Genomic DNA, 21379 nt, shown 5'->3' with positions numbered 1-21379 from the left:
GCAGATTCTGGATTATGAAGTTTTATTTAAGGTTTATACTGCAGAGTCCGCAGCATAGCCTGCCCTGGAGCAGGGCTGCCATTTCCTGCTGGCCCTGATCTCAAGCTGCCTGCTAAGAAGCCAGAGTAGACTTTAACCAATAAGCATAGGTTAATCTGTTAAACTAATATCACTATCCAAGACTATTTTGCTACTCTAATCTCTAACCATTTAAACAGTTCACCCCCAGCCTAAATTCTCATATCATCGACAGTAGGACTGAAAAGAGGGGATAAAACCACGAATATTTGAAAAAAATTAGTAAAGGAATTCTGAACTCAAACTCACAGAGCCACCAGACTAAATAAGCAGTCTCTTAAATTGAGTTCTTCTACCCACAATTCTATCTCCTATAAATAAAAAAGAGCGAGTGAGCTTCTAAATTACCTTGTTCCATTCAGATAGAAGGCCAATGCCTTCCTAACATCCAAGGTGGGAAAAGCAGCATCCTCTTGGACTGTTGAAGTTTTGGGGAAAGTATCAGTAGCCAGATGACTGGGTTAATATGAAACTGAAGATGACAACTTGGGTTAAACTTTGGGCATGGAAATAAAGAAATTGTGTTCTTGAAAAATATTATAAAATGGGGGTCCCACCATTAGATCTCTTTTTTTAAACCCTTTGAGCAGAAGTGATAGACACAAGAAAAGCAGCCTTTATAGATAAATCAATGAAAAAGGGGGGGGGGGGGGCGGGAGTAACTGGATCCAAGAGAGGATTCATAGGACATTTAAATACTCAATTTAAGAGTGGATCTCTTAACCCTGAGGGTAAAGTTACCAGTCTTCTGAAAAACCTCAGTGGTGGGATGAGCAAAAAAAAAAAAAAAAAGAAGAAGAAACCCTCAACTAAGGAACAAAAACCTGTTAATTCAGTCGAATACTAGTAGTCCAAAACAGTCAATAGAGATGAGTGAGCATGTGGCAAACATCTCTGCTATATATCTTTCCCAGTCATTAAGTTAGGTATCTTTTAGATTCCTTAATGCTATTCAATAATACTTGTTGTACCTCGTCAAAGCAGGAAGCCTCTGGTCCTGTAATCCATCAAGGAGCCAAGCTTTGAGACTAGGAGTCCTCTGGTTGGGATGAAACACGTGACCAGCATTTTGAGAAAGGAGAGGAAGCATGGACAGAAGAATGATTGCTTGATGAACAGCTGCATAAACTAGGTAAAAATACTAGATCTGACTGTAGTATGTGGGAACTATTAATACGATTTTTGCCTTGTTGTGCTTGATTTTGTTTTACCATCTTCAGACTCAGGAGTGGTGGAAGAAATTAATTGAACAAAAAAGGTATATCTCCCAAAGAGCACAAATATAATCACCCTCTCCTGCATACCAACAAAATACTCTTTCCCATAAGAGTAGCAAAGAAGTCTATTTTCTGAACTTCCCAACTCATTAACATTTGATTGAGCATTCAAGAGTCCAACTCCCATCACAGTCTTGGGAACAGTGCCTGCTGAGGTCATAAGCTATCCTATCGATTACCTGGGAAATAAGCATAAGAAGTTATGCACCTTCTGCAGTAATGATGGTTGTTTGAGATGTGCATCCCTATGTGTGCTCCACTGCAGGGGTACTTCCGTCTCTACACTGACTGAAGAAACTTGGTAGCAGTGTCCATTAGATCTGCACATTCACTCTCTCTCCACTTGTGCTCTACCACTAGTTTAGTAACTATGTGCAGGCTAAGCCTCCTCATTTCCTTCTGTATTACAAAGTCATGGACCAAGTACTCAGACACACATCTCTAAAAAAACATTGTTACTGTACAAGATAACTTCTTCAAGTTGTGTACCTATGAGTGTACCACTGTAGGAGACTCCTACACAGTTTCCCCTCTGAAAGGCAGGGGCTTCAGAGTCAGGTCAGTTACAGATGACAGTACTGTGGAGCCAAACATGGCAGTGGAAGCTGAGTGCCCAATGATCACAGCTCTCTGAGATAGGAACATTCTTCAAGAAGGAAATGGAAGACAAGAGGATCTTGTGCAGCGTGTATGAAGAGGAGAGATACTGCAAACTTGGTAACGGTATCTTATATAGTTTGAGACACACTTGGAAGGCCTTTGGGCTGATATTGCCAAGCCCACTATGGAGAGGAAAAATCTGGGAGTCTTCATGAAGGTCATCGTACTATCCAGGCAGAAGGCTAAGGCTGTTCTGACATCTAGAGAATGGAATATAGCCTCTCTTATCTCAGTAAGACTCGTGATAGAAGGTTGGAATATGAAACTACTGATTCAATTTAAGGCCATCAACCAAGAAGGGCAGCTAGTAGTAAAGATAAAAGCTATAGTCTATACTGGACACAGCTTATACTGCAACCACATCCATCTCTACAGCACTAGTGATGAGACATGCCTCTATCTGTTGGATTTCCCAAAGGAAATGAAGGCACTCATCGAAGACACTCCCACTGAGGACAACAATTTCAATGATAATTGGGAAGCTGCCCAGTAAAATTGTTCAGTTTGAAGGCGTTCTCTATCATATTTTGAAGTAAGCTCTTGGTACCTACAATCTCAAACTTAAAAATGGCCAAGCAGTACAACTTTCTCCCCAATAAGATACTTCAGATACTTCTAGTCACTAACAAAGGAAGTAGACCTCATGTGGGGTTGACAACCATGAGAACTGACCATGTGCACCACAACAGAATTGGATGAAGGGTGGGAGAAGAGGAACTCTGCTTCTCTCAGGAGGACAGAATGCTTGTCCACATGCTTGCTAGTCAGAATGACAAATGCTGGGATCTGCCATATGGCTCTTGCAAGGTTGAGAAGAGCCTTAATTGACAGAGAGGGCCACATCTGAAGAGGAAGATGAACACAAGATGTTCAGGACCTTGTGCTGAGTGTCCATGACTTCCTTCAAAGCCCTGGACACGGTGACCAGGGAAGTACTTTCAGGAGCAGGCCAAGAGTCCCAGTAAGGCCACTTTGTTAATAATGGAATGGAGCCAGGTGCTGGTGCCTATGGATGGCCATTCAGATACAGGATGAAGCATCAGAATCAATGGCACAACATGTACCAGTGGTACCATCAAAGTTTTGCTCTTGCCCTTCTTATGGCAGGGCACGAGGAGAGTCAGCACATGTATGGCCCTAACAGACAGCACTACGCAAGTTCTTCAGCCAGCAGTACAGGGACACATGCACAACTTCAGTAGCATACCTTTAGTGACATGATTTGAAGCAGCAGTAGAGCATTCCTGACTGCCTTGACTTGAGGAAGCTGATGTGAAATAGCATCTCTTGCATTAGCCATTTGCCCTGAATTATACAGATTCCAGATGTGATTCACAATCCATCAGTGACACATCTGTCATGGTGATGGAAGGAGGAGTGTCAATGAAAGGAACTCCTGAATGGACCCTGACTGGGACCTTGCATAACTGAATTGTCTGAAATATAAAGAGTTCTGAGTCGGCCCTGGAAACATCAAGGGTGTAGCCTGCCACAAAGCATCAAAAAAGTACATGCTGCCATCTATCTAAACAATTGTGATGCGTGTGGGGGTTGGTTTGAATCTTAGAGATATGCTCTATTAACACCAGAAATATGACTGTGGGCTTGGCTAATACTGTGTCTAAGGAGGCCCATGTAAACTCTTTATTTGTTGTACTGCAGTCTAAGTTGATTTCTTGAAGCTGAACTGCAACCATGGCTTGTGGAACAGAGACGTCTCTTTGCAATAAGAATGGCAAGCCTTCGTAGGACTGGCCCTTGAGTAGCCAATCATCAAGATATGAAAATACAATTAACCCCATGGTTTTGAGATAAGCTAATAACATCTTCAAAAACATCTTCCAGGCAGAAAAGAGGCTGACTAGGAGCACTCAATACTGTCAGGGATCCTGATCTACCAGAAACCAAAGGAATTGTGTGCAAGATAGAGGAATCATGTAAGACAATAGGTGTCCTGAAGGTTGAGATCCAAAATCCAATCCCCTGGTTCCAAGGATGGACTGCTGCATGAGTCAACATCTTGAAATTTCAGTAAGTTGTTTAGGAATCTTAAATCAAAAACTGATGTGTATCCCTCATTCTTTTTTAGGATCAGGAAATAGTTGGGAGTATAAGCCCTTCCCTCTGTGCCAAGTCAGAATATTTTTACAGTTTATGTACAGCAAAGAGTCAACATTCTGCCTTAAAGACTCTTGAGAGAGGTCCCTGAAAAGCTGTGGGTAAGAGGAAAGGGGTGTAAAAACAAATGGACCACTCCAGTCTTGTACATCCCAACATCCCAATTTGTCTAATGTAATCTGTTCCATGCAGATTGAAAATGGGAGAGATGGCCTTCAAAAAGGAAAAAGATGACAGAATGGTGAAAATGTAACTCAGTTCTGTGGAACTGTCCCAGGTCCACAACCAATCTGTCATAATTACAATTTATAAGTTGACGGGAGCGAAATGTTAGATACTGAAGAAATAGTCTCTTCCTCTAAAATCATAGTCTCTTTTCATTTCCTTCATAAGGTCTCTGAAAAGTGGAACATGATATTGGGCAAGAGCTCTGTGCTATCTGGGGGCTACTAAAAATTCTTTTGTATACAAGTGAGTAAATCCTAACAGATTGCTGTATGACTCTGGAATGCTTTAGGGCTGTGGTGTCCAACATACTAGCCACATGTGTCTATTTGGCCAATTGAGTGTAGCTAATTCACTATCGCAGTAGCTTTAGAACTGGTTGGACACCACAGCTTTAGGGTATGAAAGGATTTGTCTTTGCATTCTACAAAGTTTGAAACTATAAAAGGGAAGATCATCAACAGTGTTTTGGTCCTCCCTTGGAAATCCCAAAAGCAGAAACCAGGAGGCAGTACATATGACCACTCCTAGAACAATAAATTGAGCTGCAGTGTCTGCAGAAGCCCAATGACGCCTAAAAAGACATTCTAGATAACTGTTGCCCCTAATTATAGCCTGAAACTGCTTTCTCTGTTCAGTTGCAAAATGTACAATAAAGCAGGAAAAACAGGTACAATGTGGGTGATTGTATGCAACTATTACAAACCAGTAGTTTAGTATTCTAAACTGAACTGTCATGGATGAGTACGTCTTGTAGCCAAATCAAAGTAAGACACTGACAATCTTTATCATACAGCGTGGTCTTAGCATGGTATTGCCTGCCACATTCAATCACTCCCTCCACAAACATGGAATTGGGCGTAGGACGGGTAAATAAGAATTCAGAGTCCTTAGCTGGAGTGAAATATTTTTAGTATTACACTTACATATCGGTGGCACTGTTGTTGGGGTCTGCCAGATAGTTTTGGCAGGATCTCGCACAAACTCACTGATGGGCAGGGCAACATGGGCAGAAGGAGACTACTGAAGGATATCTAGGAGTTCATGCTGCAGCTCTTCAACCTCCTCCAAAGGGATCTGTAAGGAGTGTGCTTTATGTTTCATTAACTCCTGGAAGTCTCTGCAGTCATCATAACTGCATCTTCAGGGGAAGAAGAAACGTGTCTAAGGGATAGCTTTCTTCTCTGTTCTAGCCTCCTATTTCTCAATGGATTCTTGAATTTGAGGGAGCTGAGAACGGATAAACAGGATAGGAAAATTTATTCTTCTGTAGCCCCCACAAGACAGACTATGAATCCATGAAAATTACTGGCTCTATGCCATTCAAGGATGTCTGATGAGCAGATCCATCTGACAATGGAGGTAGGTATCCACTTGTGCTTGAAGCAGGTCATGGGCACATGGGTCCATCTTTTACTTAACTCTTTCATTTTCCCCAAAGTTGGGAAAAAGGAATTTTCTCATTTGGTGAGTAGAAAAATTCCTCTTCATCAAGCTGGGAAGTCTGACAACTTTCTGAAGGTATTAAGAGAATCAAGAAGTACACGGGAAAGGACCAATCTTGATTACCATATTTCCATCAACATCGATAGTCTTTCAGTACACTCTAGCAAGTGAGATTTTGGTTTATCCAAAACAGGGAGATCTCTGGAATATGTGAATTCCAGTGGTACTAGGTAAGTTTGAAGTAGGGGGTCATATTCCACTGTCAATACCAAGGATATAAGCTGTTTGAGCAGGTCTCTCTTGAGAGATATAGTCGATACTGATGACGATTTCTTAAGAGGCACCAGGATTGCATAATCCAGTACCAAGGATGTCTGTCTTGGAGGGCAACTTAAGTACCGATGGTACCAAATGAGTAGTAGGTATCACCTTCTGAGAAGAGGAGTGCTTAAGACTTCTTTGCAATTGAGCTCTACTTTTGAGGTACAGATGGACTCAGTTCAGAAGTATGTTTGATGCCTCTATTCTTAGAAGAGCCCAGAGATCCACACATAATAATCAGTACCAATGTGGAGGATACGAAGTCTCTGAAATAGTCTTACTTGGAGGAGAAAGACTTCAGAGTAGGCTTCTTCTGAGGAGAATGAGCTCTCTTTTTCAGGTCTTCCCTTAGGATTTATTTCCAACAGATCCAGGTGAATGTGCTGAGGCTCTATGTTCACTCCTCGGCCAATGTCTGAGATGAGCAGATAGGCATCTTGCCCTGGGTCTGAGGCTGGATAAGGAGAATGCTCTATTGTTAAGAATCTAAGTCTTAACTCACAATTCTTCCCAGCCCTGTCCTTAAAATCACAGTAGAACTTTTGAGACCAATCCCTCTGAAACAAAGTAAATAGAAATGAGAGCCAGAGAGGCTAACAGATTATTTTTGAATAAAAAGACATACCAATACTCTGTCTCAAGTTGAGGCAGATGAGAAAGAATTGAGAGCAGTTTCACCATCCAGCACTATAGAGCCTCACTGCAAGGATGTGTAGGGCATAAGTTCAGGTCAAACGAGCACTATTACCAAAATCTCTGATCTCAGGTGTAAGGAGCATAAATACATATGAAGTGGAATATCCATGGGAATACTACTCAAAGACAACACACACAAACACACACACACAGAGCAGAGTGCATTTACTACTTTTCAGCTGATTCATCAACCATAAATGTATACCTAGAATGTGCAAAGCTGCATGAGACCTGGTGGTTAGAGCTTTGGATCCTGTCGGAAGAGCAAGTTCCGGACTTAGAATACTACATCGGGATTGCATGTCTGGAGCTGAGGGAAGCCTGGAATCAGCAACAACTGCATTGTAACTCCACAGTTCTCTAGTATTTGGTCGAAACCTGACCCAAAAACACAAAGTAAAAAAAAAAAAAAAGATTTCAATGTAGCAAAAAATTAAATTTAACTTGACAAAAAATTAACTGAACCATTAAACTTTCTAAACTAGTAGAATATCTACTTAATGATAATTCTTACTAATCGGGATTGTTAGGATTGCAATCTACTGTACCGGTGAAATATACGTTATGCAAGATAACCACCATTACAAATGTGGCAATAGCCCCAAACATACTTAATACCCTTAAATTTAAATATAGATTACTGAAATTACAGAACATCCAGAAAATATTCTAAGCATGTGTCAGAGCTAACACGAGACATTAAAATGCTTCCTGACTTCAAGGAGCTAAAAATCTAATTATTGATGTAATACAGCAAGTGGCAGTAGCAAACTGTAGGGGATGAGGCAAAGAATGAGAAGAGTTTAAATTGAAAGTCATAAGGTTACTCAGTTTTGGTGCACACAAGTCTTGGGGTTAGGGTTCCAATGTATTTTCACATATTTTTGTAGATGACCCATATAAAGAGGTTCATTAAAGGAGAATGATATGAATACAGCAACTTAGAAATGGACTGAAATAATTGTCTATTTGTAGGAGGCGAAATGGAATAAGATGCAGAAAGGGAATAGGAGAACAAAATGAGTAAGAAGCATTTGTTAAAGATATCCTAATGATAATCATTAAAATTGACATTTAAATTATTTCTCTGCTCAAAGCATGTTAAGTAAGGAAGAACAAATCATACTTCAAAGATCTACACCATCTTTCCTTCCCATCTGATTCATGGGGATAGAATGGTAGGTGGAAACAATAAAATAAAAACAATAAAAGCCACCTAAAGAGGAAGCAGATCCCACAGATCCAAGCAGGCCATCTATGGCTCTATGAAAATAATCTAATTCTGCAAAGCCCAAATGGCCACTGAAGCTCTGTTTCCTAGATAGACTGTCTTCCTTCTAAACAAAAGCAGGCTACCTGGCTTCCTCCCTGGCTGTATAAGCTGCTACTGCTTGTCCTTCCCTTTAGACTTTTTAACTAAGTCACATATTTATGCCACACTTCTACTTGAATCATATTTTCAAGATTTTCTTCACAGTCACTATGGTTAGAAACCTCTCTCTAAAATCTGATGTCATCACTCGACTTTGGTAGTCAGAGCCTGCAGCACATATTGATTGCTTTAACTCCTCTCTGCTCATAGGTGTTTCGGAGCTCCGAGGAAGGGAAGTCAATTCTGAAGAGCCCAGCAGATCACATATGATATTATGAATGTATGAAAGTTAGTTATTTGTGACGGGGTTTTTAATACAGATTCTACATATTTACACTAACTGGTGCTGCCCAAATGGTAAAATCCTACCAGCAGTGGCTATTGAAGCTTCCATGCAGCTACTTTGCACTAACACTGACCCTACAGACTCTCAATGTTCTACGGCAAGAGTTTCAAAGGAGATGATGACCTCAATCTATTAAACTGCAACCCCCAACTCTCTGGGTATTTAACCTTGAGTTTAACCTTGAAGACTCTCAGTTACAGGTGAGTCAACTTCATTTCTTCCTTTGAAAGCCTGTGCATGCATTTCCTATTCATGGGATGTACTAATAAGTACTTTGACCCAAGATGGTGGGACTTGGCATTCCAAGTAAACAAGGACTGCATGACTGTCTTGCCAAACGTTCTATCAGATCTAGAATCCAAACCTAAAGAACAATGATTAGTATAGAGTGAACACAACTCCACGTTGTTACTATAGTTCTCTGGTGAAGGAATGTATGTCTAGAGAAAGCCATGCAAAACTGCCTTGGATTTTGCTGAATTAGCTTGACTTCCTTGTGGAATGGATAATCCCTTCAAATTAAATATTTCATAAAAAAACAAATCTAAACCATCTAGAGATCCTATATAGAAACAGTGTTTCCCTTGTTTTATGAAGCATAAGCTTTGAATATCCTTGAAGATTGCCTGAAAACTCTAGTCCTGTCTAAATAAAAAAGTGAACACCCTCTTCAAATATAATGTGTGTAATCTGGCATCTCCATCATGCATATGGGGTTTGTGAAAGATGACTGGTAAAATTATGGATTGATTTATGTGATACTCAGACTATTTTTGGTAAAAAAAAATTAGGATGAGTGCAAAGAAAAACTCTGTCATCATGACAAACAGTGAATGGTGAATTATCACAAACACTATTTTTATAAATAAAATTAAGACCAGGTTCAAAAGGAAATCCTATTAACTGTGTTTAATACATTCAGAATCCAAAAGAGCACAGAAGTTCTTATTGAAGGATACAAACTATTCAGGTTTCTTAAAAACCTCTTAATTGTATTAGTTAAAACTTATTTCCCCTCTACAGGTACATGATGTGCTAAGAGATGAACCTCAACTGAAGATAATGAAAAACATATTTTAAACAAAATAAATATTCTAATATATAATTGGTGTCAAAGGACCCATATTACACATGGATATCACAATAAAAAGCCTCTACGAAAAAGATTATAGCATGTCTGTAAGGATTATTTTCTAGACTATATCTGTACATTCTGTACTTCTAATAAAATATTTTCTTGTAGCTCATCTAAAAGATCTATTCCCCAAGTAGTCAAGTGAAAGGATCAAAGGTTCAGATGACATTTGTTATGACAAGAAGTTGGGACAATGGTAGAGGTTCCACTAATCATTTTGACAGATGCATCAAATCCAGATATCATTGTTTGAGTTATGCTGCTGCTATTCAAACCAATCTTTGTAAGCTTTGTAAGGTTTCATCTTGTTTATAAGTCTTGGTAAAAGGGGGAAGCCATATATTAGGTCCTAACTTCAATGTATTAGAAACATGTCCTACATTGTTTTCTTGTCTCTGCCTATTCTGGAACAGTATTTCTGGCATTTTCTGTTGTTGCTGGACACAAATAGTTTATAGGTAAACACAATAAAAGGTAAGGAAATTATTTACTACTCGGTCCTTCAGAAACCATTCATATATTTGACCTGATGATCTGCAAGAGCTTTTTCTCCCTACTACATGAATTGCTATAGAAAGAATATTGAAATCAATACAGTAGTTCCAAAAAGATTACTTCCTGCATAATTTTACAGCTACAATGCTATCACAACTGCTTTCCTTTTGAATTGAAGTAGAAAATATGTTACAGCTACACTGATTGTTCTTAGCTCTAAAATACTGATATATAAATTCCTTTTATGAGTAATGATCTCTTGACCAACAATTCATTGTTCAGATGGGCTCCACATGCTACGGCAGATGTATCCATGGTCAGTATTTCCAACGATGTAAGGGACTGTAAAAGTACATCTTTTATTGCATTTTAATTGTCTATCCAACACATTTATGATCACACCTGTTGTGGAATTATGTTTTTTATGAATACCATTTAAATCTGGTTTGTAATTCTTTCCTAACTAGCGCTGAAGATCTCATCTGAAGACCAGCACAAGTCACTGCTGTGGTTGACCCCAGTAGATACAGCAACTGAAGAACAAAAAGAATCAACTGTCTTGGTAACTGGCAGAGGAGACATTATATATGTTATCTCTCTCCGCTCTGGGAGAACAGCATTTTTCACAATTGCATCTACTATAGCTCCTACAAAATGAATACTTTAAGTATGGTTTAGACATGGCTTTTTCCAATTTATCTGTAATCCCCGATTGACAAATTATGAATATATTTGATTTACTAGATCTATTCCCTAGATAACACTTATTAACAAGTCATCTAGGTACAGGCAGACATACATCCCCTGCCTTCTTCAGTATGCTGCCAGAACAAACAGGCACTCTGTAAATACCTGGAACCTGTAAATAACTAAAAAGAAGAGAGGGCCTTGTACTAAAAATAGTCCTCATTAACAAAATATTTGCATATTCCAATGTCCTGGTTTCACAGAAATGTGAATGTATATGGGCCTTTTCCGCTCAGAGATACAAACCAATCCTGAAGGGAAAGAGAAGGTGTTAAAGACAACATGTAGAAGCAAAGTTCCTTTACATAAAGTTTTAACCTCCTTAAATCTACAATAAAGTGAAGGCCCCCAGTTATTTTAGGGATCAGAAAACAATAGTGAAATCACTTCCCTCTTCGATCTCATGAAACTACCTCTATTGCACCTAACTATGTTAGAGATTGAAACTCCTTTTTTAACAAGTTGTTTGATCAAGATGTTGATCTCTGCTTAAATACAATTGGGTGGATTATTGGGGGAGGAGGGGCGGGAGGGATGAGGTTCTGAATGGAATTGTTTAACTGTATAAAAGAGCATCTGATTAATATCCATCCAATGTTATTAACTCTCACTGCTTAAAAAAAAAAAGGGACAACCAGTCCCCTCACTGTGGATAAACAATACCCAAATGGGCTCTTTTGAAACTCCATGTCCTTATGTCAAATCTGGTACATTGGACAAAACCTTCCCTTTATTATTGCAAGGTTTAAATTTCTTCCTCCATTAAAGTTGATGTTGTGAGGTATAATGTTGCAGATGCAACTGATATGCCCTTCTCTAATAACAGTAATGCTGTGAAGGAGACAAAGATGATGGATACTGACTTTGATACTTGTTTGATAGAGTTGAATAAGATTCTTTCCTTATGTTAAAGAAACCTAAAGATCTAGCAGATCTTACATTTTTTAAATCTCCTCCAGTAACTCTTCAATCTAAACACCAAACAGAACTTCTCCTTCAATGGAAGGTCCTTGAGCCTCATTACTGTCTCATGAGGGAGTCCCGCCACCCTTAGCCATGTTTCTTTAGTGAGACAGCCAAAGCTAAATCTGATCTTGCTAAAATATCTGAGGATTCAAACCCACTGTCAACTGTTGCTTAGCAACATTCAGTTCTGCAATCAAAACAGCCTTTAATTACTTTTGGTTTCCTCTAGAGCAATGGTGAGCATCAGGGTACTCTAACTGTGGACTGCGAGACATTTTGCTCACGTGGACCATCTTGCAGGCACTGTCCTCTGCAGCCTCCAGTGGCTGCAGTTCTCTCTTTCCAGCCAATGGGAGTAGTGTGAAGCAGTGGCCATCACATCTCTGCAGCTCCTTCACCTGCAGGCATTACTTCTCACAAGTCAGTTTGGCCAGGAACAGAGAACAGAGAACAGGGAGCTGTGCAGAGTGGTTTCTCCAGTTGGTCAATATCAGCAAAATGTCTCTCGGCCTGCAGTCAGATTACCCTGATGGACCACATGCAGCTGCTCTAGAAGCACATTAAGAAAAAGACTCCAGAAATAATATTAGTACTTCACCACGGGAGTTTCATAGCTGGATATGCAAGCTGATTTTATCTGAAGAATAATACATTCAGTCTCTTCCCTTCTTTATCCAATACAGGTTGAACCTCCCAAATCCAGATGTTGCTTGACCAACGAGCACCAAAGGCATCAGTAGGAGACAACATGGGAGCTGGGGAGCTCATGCTGGACCAGCAGAGGCTTTTCCAGACAGCAGCTGGTGAACCTCCAACATCAATGGGCCAGGCCTGGCTGGGGAGCCCCCGCCCCGACAAAGGATTCCTCAGCATCAGCTGGGCCAGGCAGCTGGTGAGTCCTGGCCCCAGATGAGGTACCCCCGGGTGTAGAGCGGCTGCCAGCAGTGGGAGGTGCAGCCAGGGAACCTCCATCAGCAGCAGGGCCGGTGGCAACCAGGCAGCCCCTGCAGTAACCCTGGAAAACCCCTGTGGCAGCGGATTCACGGTAACGGGACAACACCGGCTGAGAACGCCCCAGCCGAATCGGGGCAGGAAGAGGCAGGTAGCCCCACTGGAGAACCCCAGGGACTCGCTGACCACAGAGGGCCAGTCCCAGCAGAGGAGCAAGGTAGCTGGGCAGCTTCTTCTGGGGAACACCCTGTGGCCAAGCGGTCCCAGCTGGAAGTTGCAGGGGATGCTGAGGCAGCCTATGGGCAGCAGCATGAGAAGCCCCTGCTGGGCCCACATTAGAGGGGCCAGCACAGGGCAGGGAGCCCCAGGAAGAGGATCCCGGGAGTGGGCAGCCAACGGGAGCATTGACCTCCCCTAGTCCAGCAAACTCCCTGGTTTGGGAAAGCTCAGGTCCCAAGGGTGCTGGATCAGGGAAGTCCAACTTGTAGAGCAAAGTGACCTTGGGCACTCTGATCTGTGAAGTGCCACTTCAACCACCAATGAATTAGCAAGTGGGTAAATATGAAACGTGGCAAGTCCTTCTTGAGGGAACTGAGATATCAGTCTCTGGAGAAGCTGAGTGATTGGCCGAATATTCCAGTTTGCTTTTGCTAATGAAAGCACTCCCTATAACAAGAAAAATGTAATTCATTATCTACCACTGATCCCAAAATATCAGAAAGTATGGGATGATTCTGTCAAAACAGAAATAATATCTAGCATCACTGACATATGTGATGCTAACTTATTAAAGGCTAGAGCATCTTGTGGTGGTGATGATATTGAGACATCCTCCACATTTTTATTTGGAAAAGACGTGTCCCTTAATTTTGAATCAGAATATACCAGCTCCCGTTGCTCCTCCCATTTCTCATTGGTGACTTCTTCTGAGGAAGAAGTCTTCGATTATTATCTGTCTGAAGATCTCTCCTCACACCTTCCTATAAGATGCCCAAAATGACCAGCAAGACCACCTTACTCAAGGAGGTATTTGCCCCTCAGACCAAAAGCTCACTGAATGGCCCCAGCTGGAAACATCTCTGTGCCTGCTGATCCAGCAGGCTGCACTGAACTGATTATAATAATATTTCCTGGTTCTGATCTGTGATTTGTATTCCTCTTTGGCTCTAAATCATTTGTGGCTCAGAAGGGAACCAAGGAAAACTTCACTGAACTAGAAAACAGAGAGTAGTTCTTCACCAGAGATCATGAAAAGGTCTTAATAGATAGAATGAAGAAGCACCACACTCCTGATACTTTCCTGAAACACGAAAGCAGTCTGCTTGATTTCTTGCGGCAACACAAGTGATGTATCCTAAGAAACAGTACCAGGCTCAATTGTCAATGGAGCCACAGATCAATTCATATGATGAACTACCACTCTGACAATGTTTTGCTAGGTATCAAACTCTCATCAGTTACGTTAATTGGATTAGCAGATCTCACCACAAGGATAGATTCCTTCTGATGTGACAAATGGACAACTCCCAACACTGAGCTGAAATCTTAAGCCAGACTTTGGCTCCATAAGAAGATCCTGTCCCTGTAAATCCTTCTCTCAGACAAGATCTTTGTATTAAGGTTGACACCAATGAGGATGGCACAGTTTTCTTTGACTGCAACGGATGCTTTCTGAAATGGGAAAGCTATTGAAATAGAGCTTATCGATGATCCTGAAGGATTCTGCATTGGGTACAGAAGCTGAATTTTTTTGCTTTTCAGCTAAATTGCCTGGAGCTAGAACCACTATCTGGGAATCTGCTGCTACTGCCAGTTCCTCCTGAAATAAAATTGACTTGAATCTATTTCATTTCTCTCTCACTTCTAGCCCCTGTGATAAACATTAAGTAGACTGGATATTCAGACAGAGAACATGCCAAGCATCTGTTATGTGCATCTGATGCTGGAAATATTTCTAGTTACAAGAAATATATTTTGAATCTTAATCTTCTGACCCAACACATTATTCTTTAGCTACCTAGAACTAAGTAACAATATATAACACTATCAGAGGGGCAGACGTGTTAGTCTGTATCTGCAAAAACAAGTAGTTCTGTGCACTGTAACACTATGCAGTTATTTAACAACCAACCAATACAAACTATCTACAATCCCTAAGGATTACACAGCATCAATGTAACCCTCCAGCTGTTCACAAATGTAGGGACTGAGGTGGTGGAACTCTATGCAACTTTTAAACCCTTGGCCTAAAACATCCAGAGTTCAGGAGAGGGGGGAAGAAAGGGAAATGCAGAGGGCTCCATATCATTCAGGATGCACTGGTTGAAGCATTCTATAAGGGGGAATATGGAAAGGACACTTTAAGGAAGAACTAAAATACATTGTGAATGTCCTCTTATTTTGATGTCTCAAGCGGGCAGAACTCAGAAGAGTATCACTCCTTTCCCTTCCCATCAATCAAGCTCTGATCAGTGAGCCTACTGAGGAAGATCGTGCAGTAACTGAACTGAGAGATTAAGACATGAACAAGCAGTTTAACTGTTGGGCTAGACAAAAAGATTCAAATAAATAATATACTGTGGAGGGAGAAACAGTAAAATATGAATACAGCTTGGGAACAATGAAAGGAAAATAGAGAGAAGAATTTAAGATTACTGAACATTTTGAGCCTAGAGCAGCTGTTGAAACCAACTGAAGTGAAGAGAATTCAAGAGGAAAAAGAAGGAGCTCTGTTTAGACCATGTTGAGCTTAAACGGACAAAAACGCTAACTCTGGGATGCTACAGACACACTGAAGGTACAGTCAGCTTCTATGGTGGGTCCCTAAAGTAAGGGGACAAGAGGGTCAGGGAAACACTATGGCTGCTGTTCTAGGATGGGAGCAGAGATAAGGCTGAGAAGCTGATAGGAGCAGGAGTACCAGAGATCCATGGGAAGAGTGACCCTAAGGCCAAGGACTGAGTTAAGACTCAGTCTATTTTTTTTATAACCTCTGGTTAAAGAAATAAATATCCTTGAAAAAAGACTGGAAGCAGCAGCACATGCTTTTGAGCCACGGAGAACCAATAGCCCTGAGAGATACAAATTAGACTTACAAGTGGTAAGAGAAATAATAATTGAACCTATGTGACCAAGTGATGCTACGTAAAACTGTTCTAAAAAAAAATACAAGCTTATTTCTATACTAATGCCACTTTTCTGTGACTGCAAACCACATTTACCTCCAAATAACATCATAAACAGGATCCAGACATACTCCAAAACCTTGAAGATCCTCCTGTTCAGAATCGTTAAATGTCTTGCAACTCCCATCTACTTTATTTATCAGCAGACATTTAAATGGTGGTGGTTCTGATATAGAAGCAGGGACCAAACCTAGAAAAAAAACAGACAGTCCATCTATTAAATGCTGTCCTCCATCTCTGCACTAACTATGATACCATAAGGAAGAATACACTAATAGTACAATAAGTGAGACGAGATGTTTTTAAACATCAATGGAACAGTAATAATTTAAGAATAGACTGGAGGACTCTAAATGTAAACTTCAAACATTCTTCTTAATAATAGAATTATATTTGTAAATCAATTAGCAATACCATTTGCAATTTAAATACCCTCAAAATAAAAAGCAAAAGCGACGAGGAGTCCTGTGGCACCTTATAGACTAACTGAAGCAGTTAGTAAATAAAAAGCAGTGGCACAAATAGTTTTCTCAATTTACATCTTTTGCTTATTATTTTCACAGCTTGTACTTGTAATGTTTCAAGTCCCTTCACTAAATGTATGTTGAATTAACTAATTTACAATAGTCTTGCAGAGCTCTAACCTATTATATGCCTGCTTGCAAAGATCTCTGAAGTTGCTAGCACATGAGAGTTAATGAGAGCTTCATCAATCCGAAGAAAAGTCTGATCTCCACTTGCTCCAATCCAAGTAGCTTTGCGTCCATATTTAGATCCAATATTAGGCATAGATGCTGGCTTTGCATTCCAGTATGGCATATCCAAAATTGGTCTTCCAAGTTGTCCCTTCTAAAGCAAGGATTCAGTAATTAGTAAATACTATTAAAAATGGTTTCAGATAAATAAAATAGCACAGTTTCAATACAGGCAGTCCCCGGGTTACATGGATCCGACTTACATCGGATCCCTACTTACAAACGGGGTGAAGCAACCCCGCACTAGCTGCTTCCCCCCAGCAGACCAGGGAGACGCAAAGCTAGCGCCCCCCCCCCAGCAGACCAGGAAGACGCGGAGCGGCTTTTCTCAGCAGACACCTCAGCTTGAGAATAAAGGACTGAGGGAAGTGAGGTGTGGGAGAATAAAACTGAGCTCTGGAGAAATGTTTGGCTAGAGTTTCCCCTACAATATGTACCCGTTCCGACTTACATACAAATTCAACTTAAGAACAAACCTACAGTCCCTATCTTGTACGTAACCCGGGGACTGCCTGTATACAGAAAGGAAAACTGGAAGAAAGATGACCCATTAAAAGTTTGCTTCATGACATTACACTGTAGCGTGTTGCCTCGGAGGAAAGAGTAATGTACAAAGGGGGCCACAGTTCAGCACCACTGTCCTCCCTGCATGCTTTTAGGGAGCTTCCACAACTCCGGAGGGTAAGGTATTATCTTTTATTAGACCAAAATTAGCTGGTGAGAGATGCACATATTCGAGTTTACAGAGAGCTCTTCTTCAGGTCTGCGAAATTAACTCAAAGGAGGACTGCTAAATAGGTTGGTAAACGTAAGTAGTTAACACATATTTCAAGGGATCATTCAAGGTGAAGTGGCTTATCCACACCATTCAAGTCATAAGGAGGGAAGGAAAAGGGGAGGAAACAGTTGGGATGGTGTGGTTAGTGGGCTACAGATTGTTGTAATAAACCTTAAATCCAGTGCCTCTGTTTAGTTGATGATTTGTAGCAAAGTTACGAATTTAAGCCATATCCTATCATTTTTAATCTGAAGTATTTGAATCAGCCCAATCACTAGTGTGAGGAAACAGAAGGCACTTCTTCTATAGCTGCCCCCACAATTTCCCATGCAGCCCAAACAGAAGTTCTAATGTGAGCCAGGAGTAATCTGAATAGTTGCCATTTTTTATCTACATCATATTCTCATGCAGAAATATTCTGCAGGTGTCATGAAATCCCACACTAGTTTGCAGACAGTTTTGACATTAATGCCATTTAGGGAAAAAAAAAAACAGTGCTCCTTACTTGATATGGGGAACACTGACAAATAAGGAATAGGAGATTTTCACAGTCATACTTGTCAACCCAGATTTAAAATGAAGACACACAAAGACTTAATGTTCACTGGCATAAGTTTGGTCTAGGCAAATGTATGCAACTGGGGAAAGCCTGTCTAGAAAATATTTACTATAACAAAGTGTACAATATAGTGATTAAAAAAAACTTTATTTCCAAATGTAAAAAGATATGCTTCCTTACAGAGAAGCTTCCAAATGTGAAGACCTGTCCATCCATTAAGAGAATGGCTGTATGGTTGCTTCCCGCAGTAACTTGTGTACTAGGACCTGGTAGTGCCTGCACCAGAGTGGGACATCCCCTATATCAAAATAAAACCATACCAGTATCAGTGCATCTTTATGAAACATTTATCACATGCAAGACTGATGTTAGTAACTGTGTACTTGATAACAAATATGTTCATATACTACATGAACACAGAGAGCCATGCTTTGTATCACCATAAGGAAAATGAATTTGAGAAGTACTTGGGGGGGGGGGGGACTGTTGAAATCATTCAGTTCAGTGAATATAAAGAATAGTTAACCTAACAGACTAAAGGTTAATTTAATAAAATAAGATACTGCAGCACAGAAATAGTATTGTTACTGTCATTTGTCAGACACTATCTGGAATACTAGGCAAATGTTTTACTGTATTATATAATTACAAAGCATTAAGTGAGTTAATATAATGTTAAGGCTATAATTTTAAAATACTGAAAACAAGGGAAATGAAGTTAGGAGCTTATAGGACCATCATCTCTAACGGCAATATAATGTTAAGGCTATAATTTTAAAATACTGAAAACAAGGGAAATGAAGCTAGGAGCTCATAGGACCATCATCTCTAACGGCAAAATCCTGTATATTTTATGGAATACATATAATGAAATAAACAGTAAATATATTAAATTACACCTTTAGGGCTTGATCATGGGGTGCTCTACATCTTTCAGGACAAAGCATTTAACTATTAAAGCAGGAATAACATATACACTTATATATACTACATGGGCAATATAGAAGATTTGGCATTGATATGACATCTTTGGGCTAGTTTACACTTAAAAATTTACTAATTTAAGTCACTTAGAGATAGGACTTGTTTGCTGAGCCCTAGGTTAGGCTAAGCTATACTCGTGGAATACACATGACACTGCACCCATATTCTTCATATGGCATGATTATAGCATAATTGTGGTATATTTTATGCAAGATAGGTCATGTGAGGACTCATCAGAAGTTACTGATGAATATGATTACCCTACTTTTTTTTGTATCTGAAGTTATGAATACTGACTAGGGATCTGTAATTCATAGAATCATAGAATAATAGGACTGGAAGGGACCTCGAGAGGTCATCGAGTCCAGCCCCCCGCCCTCAAGGCAGGATCAAGCTCCGTCTACACCATCCCTGACAGATGTCTATCTAACCTGTTCTTAAATATCTCCAGAGAGGGAGATTCCACCACCTCCCTTGGCAATTTATTCCAATATTTGACCACCCTGACAGTTAGGAATTTTTTCCTAATGTCCAATCTAAACCTCCCCTGCTGCACTTTAAGCCAGTTATTCCTTGTCCTGTCCTCAGAAACCAAGAGGAACAAATTTTCTCCTTTCTCCTTGTGACACCCTTTTAGATATTTGAAAACCGCTATCATGTCCCCCCCTTAATCTTCTTTTTTCCAAACTAAACAAGCCCAGTTCATGAAGCCTGGCTTCATAGGTCATGTTCTCTAGGCCTTTAATCATTCTTGTCGCTCTTCTCTGTACCCTTTCCAATTTCTCCACATCTTTCTTGAAATGTGGCGCCCAGAACTGGACATAGTACTCCAGCTGAGGCCTAACTAGTACAGAGTAGAGCAGCAGAATGACTTCACGAGTTTTGCTTACAACACACCTGTTGATACAGCCTAGAATCATATTTGCTTTTTTTGCAACAGCATCACACATTGATGCTTTTTTTGCAACTGCATCAATTCAAATGGGCTTACTCTGGAAAATACCCATAGCCAGCTTTTCAGGTACAACAATGAAGAAGCCAGCCAGGTTGATGGCCCATCAGCAAAGACAGAAGACTATGAAATAGGTCAACCTTCCTATGAGAGATTTGGCCACCCTGTAAGCAATGACTTCTTTAACTCTAACAAGGACAAGTACCAGACCACATCTCTCTGGATTCCATTTTGGGATGTTAGTATTTTTCAACAACCTGGTCTAGGGACTAAGGTTTGAAACAAGGGTTTCCAAAATAAGTTAAAGCTATATAAGGCAGAAAGTGACAGCTGTTGTTCTTCACTCCCTGTACAAGATGACTTCTGGAAACGCCAGAAAAACCAAGACAAAACTGGAGGAAGAGCTCGACCCAGCCCTAGAGAATTTCTAACCAGTGCACGAAAGACTCAAGAGACACAAACTGTAAAGCTAATACATCTTGGGCATTAAGAATCTACAAGTTGCCCTGTACCATCAGTTAGGGTGAGAATCTGCTAATCCATATCCAATCTAGCTAGCCCCGGAGTGGGGAACCTAAGGAGCCTGGATCTGGCCTCTCAACTCAGGGCTCATCCTCCTCTCAGTATTGGGGAGCCCGTGCTGGCACTCCATCCCCCTACAAGGGTGGAACAAACAAAATCTACTAGCCTGGGCCACACGAGGCTCTGTTGTCCAAGGGAAATGTGACGGGTGTTTTCGCAATTGGGGGCCACATCAGTGAGGAATTTTGGGGGATTTTTTTTCTTCTCACTTTTGAATAGCTCCTGACTGATTTCTCTGTAGGTCAGCAGCCCCTGAACCAAAAAAGGTTCCCTACCTCAGTCTACTGATCTTAGTTTGCATTTTGTTTATTTCCTACGTAATGTGTTTTGATCTTTATGCTCTTATAATCGCTTAAATTCTATTATCTGTAATTAATGAGATTGTTTTTGTTTTAATCTAAACCAGTGAATTTGACATTAAGTGCCTGAAAATCTTAGTTCAAGGGGCAAAGGCTGTTGCATATTCTTCTCCACATTGAGGAGGATGAGGGAGAACTCTATGCATTTATGCTGTACAATTCCCCATGCAGCACAAGATGATATCATTCTGGTTTATACTCCAGAGGACATGCAAGCCGGGGGAGCTAAGAGTTGAGTTAGCTATAATATTTTTACTGATGGTTCATGTAGTGGCTGGACAGAAAGCCTGTATATAACTGCATCTGTGTGTATGCTAGTGGAAGAGTAAGGCCGGAACCTCTAGTGGATCACAGGGCTCAGCAGTATACCAGTTCCAGGTTGCAACCTGGGA

General features: G+C 40.5%; 1 protein-coding gene across 17 annotated transcripts in view; it reads right to left on the bottom strand.

Annotated features, from left to right (window-relative positions):
- Positions 1-21379, bottom strand: part of MYCBP2 (MYC binding protein 2) — a 368898-nt gene that overhangs the window by 240456 nt on the left and 107063 nt on the right. For all 17 annotated transcript variants that reach the window (XM_075918843.1, XM_075918845.1, XM_075918849.1 and 14 more), the window contains 4 exons: positions 18291-18408; positions 16663-16867; positions 16055-16208; positions 7027-7199 (listed from right to left, as the gene is read on the bottom strand). In XM_075918843.1, coding sequence (XP_075774958.1) covers positions 7027-7199; positions 16055-16208; positions 16663-16867; positions 18291-18408 — 650 coding nt within the window. The remainder of the gene's footprint in view (positions 1-7026; positions 7200-16054; positions 16209-16662; positions 16868-18290; positions 18409-21379) is intronic.

Source organism: Pelodiscus sinensis, chromosome 1, assembly GCF_049634645.1.
Source record: "Pelodiscus sinensis isolate JC-2024 chromosome 1, ASM4963464v1, whole genome shotgun sequence".
Taxonomy (NCBI): domain Eukaryota; kingdom Metazoa; phylum Chordata; order Testudines; family Trionychidae; genus Pelodiscus; species Pelodiscus sinensis.
This window is presented reverse-complemented; position numbering and strand designations above follow the sequence as displayed.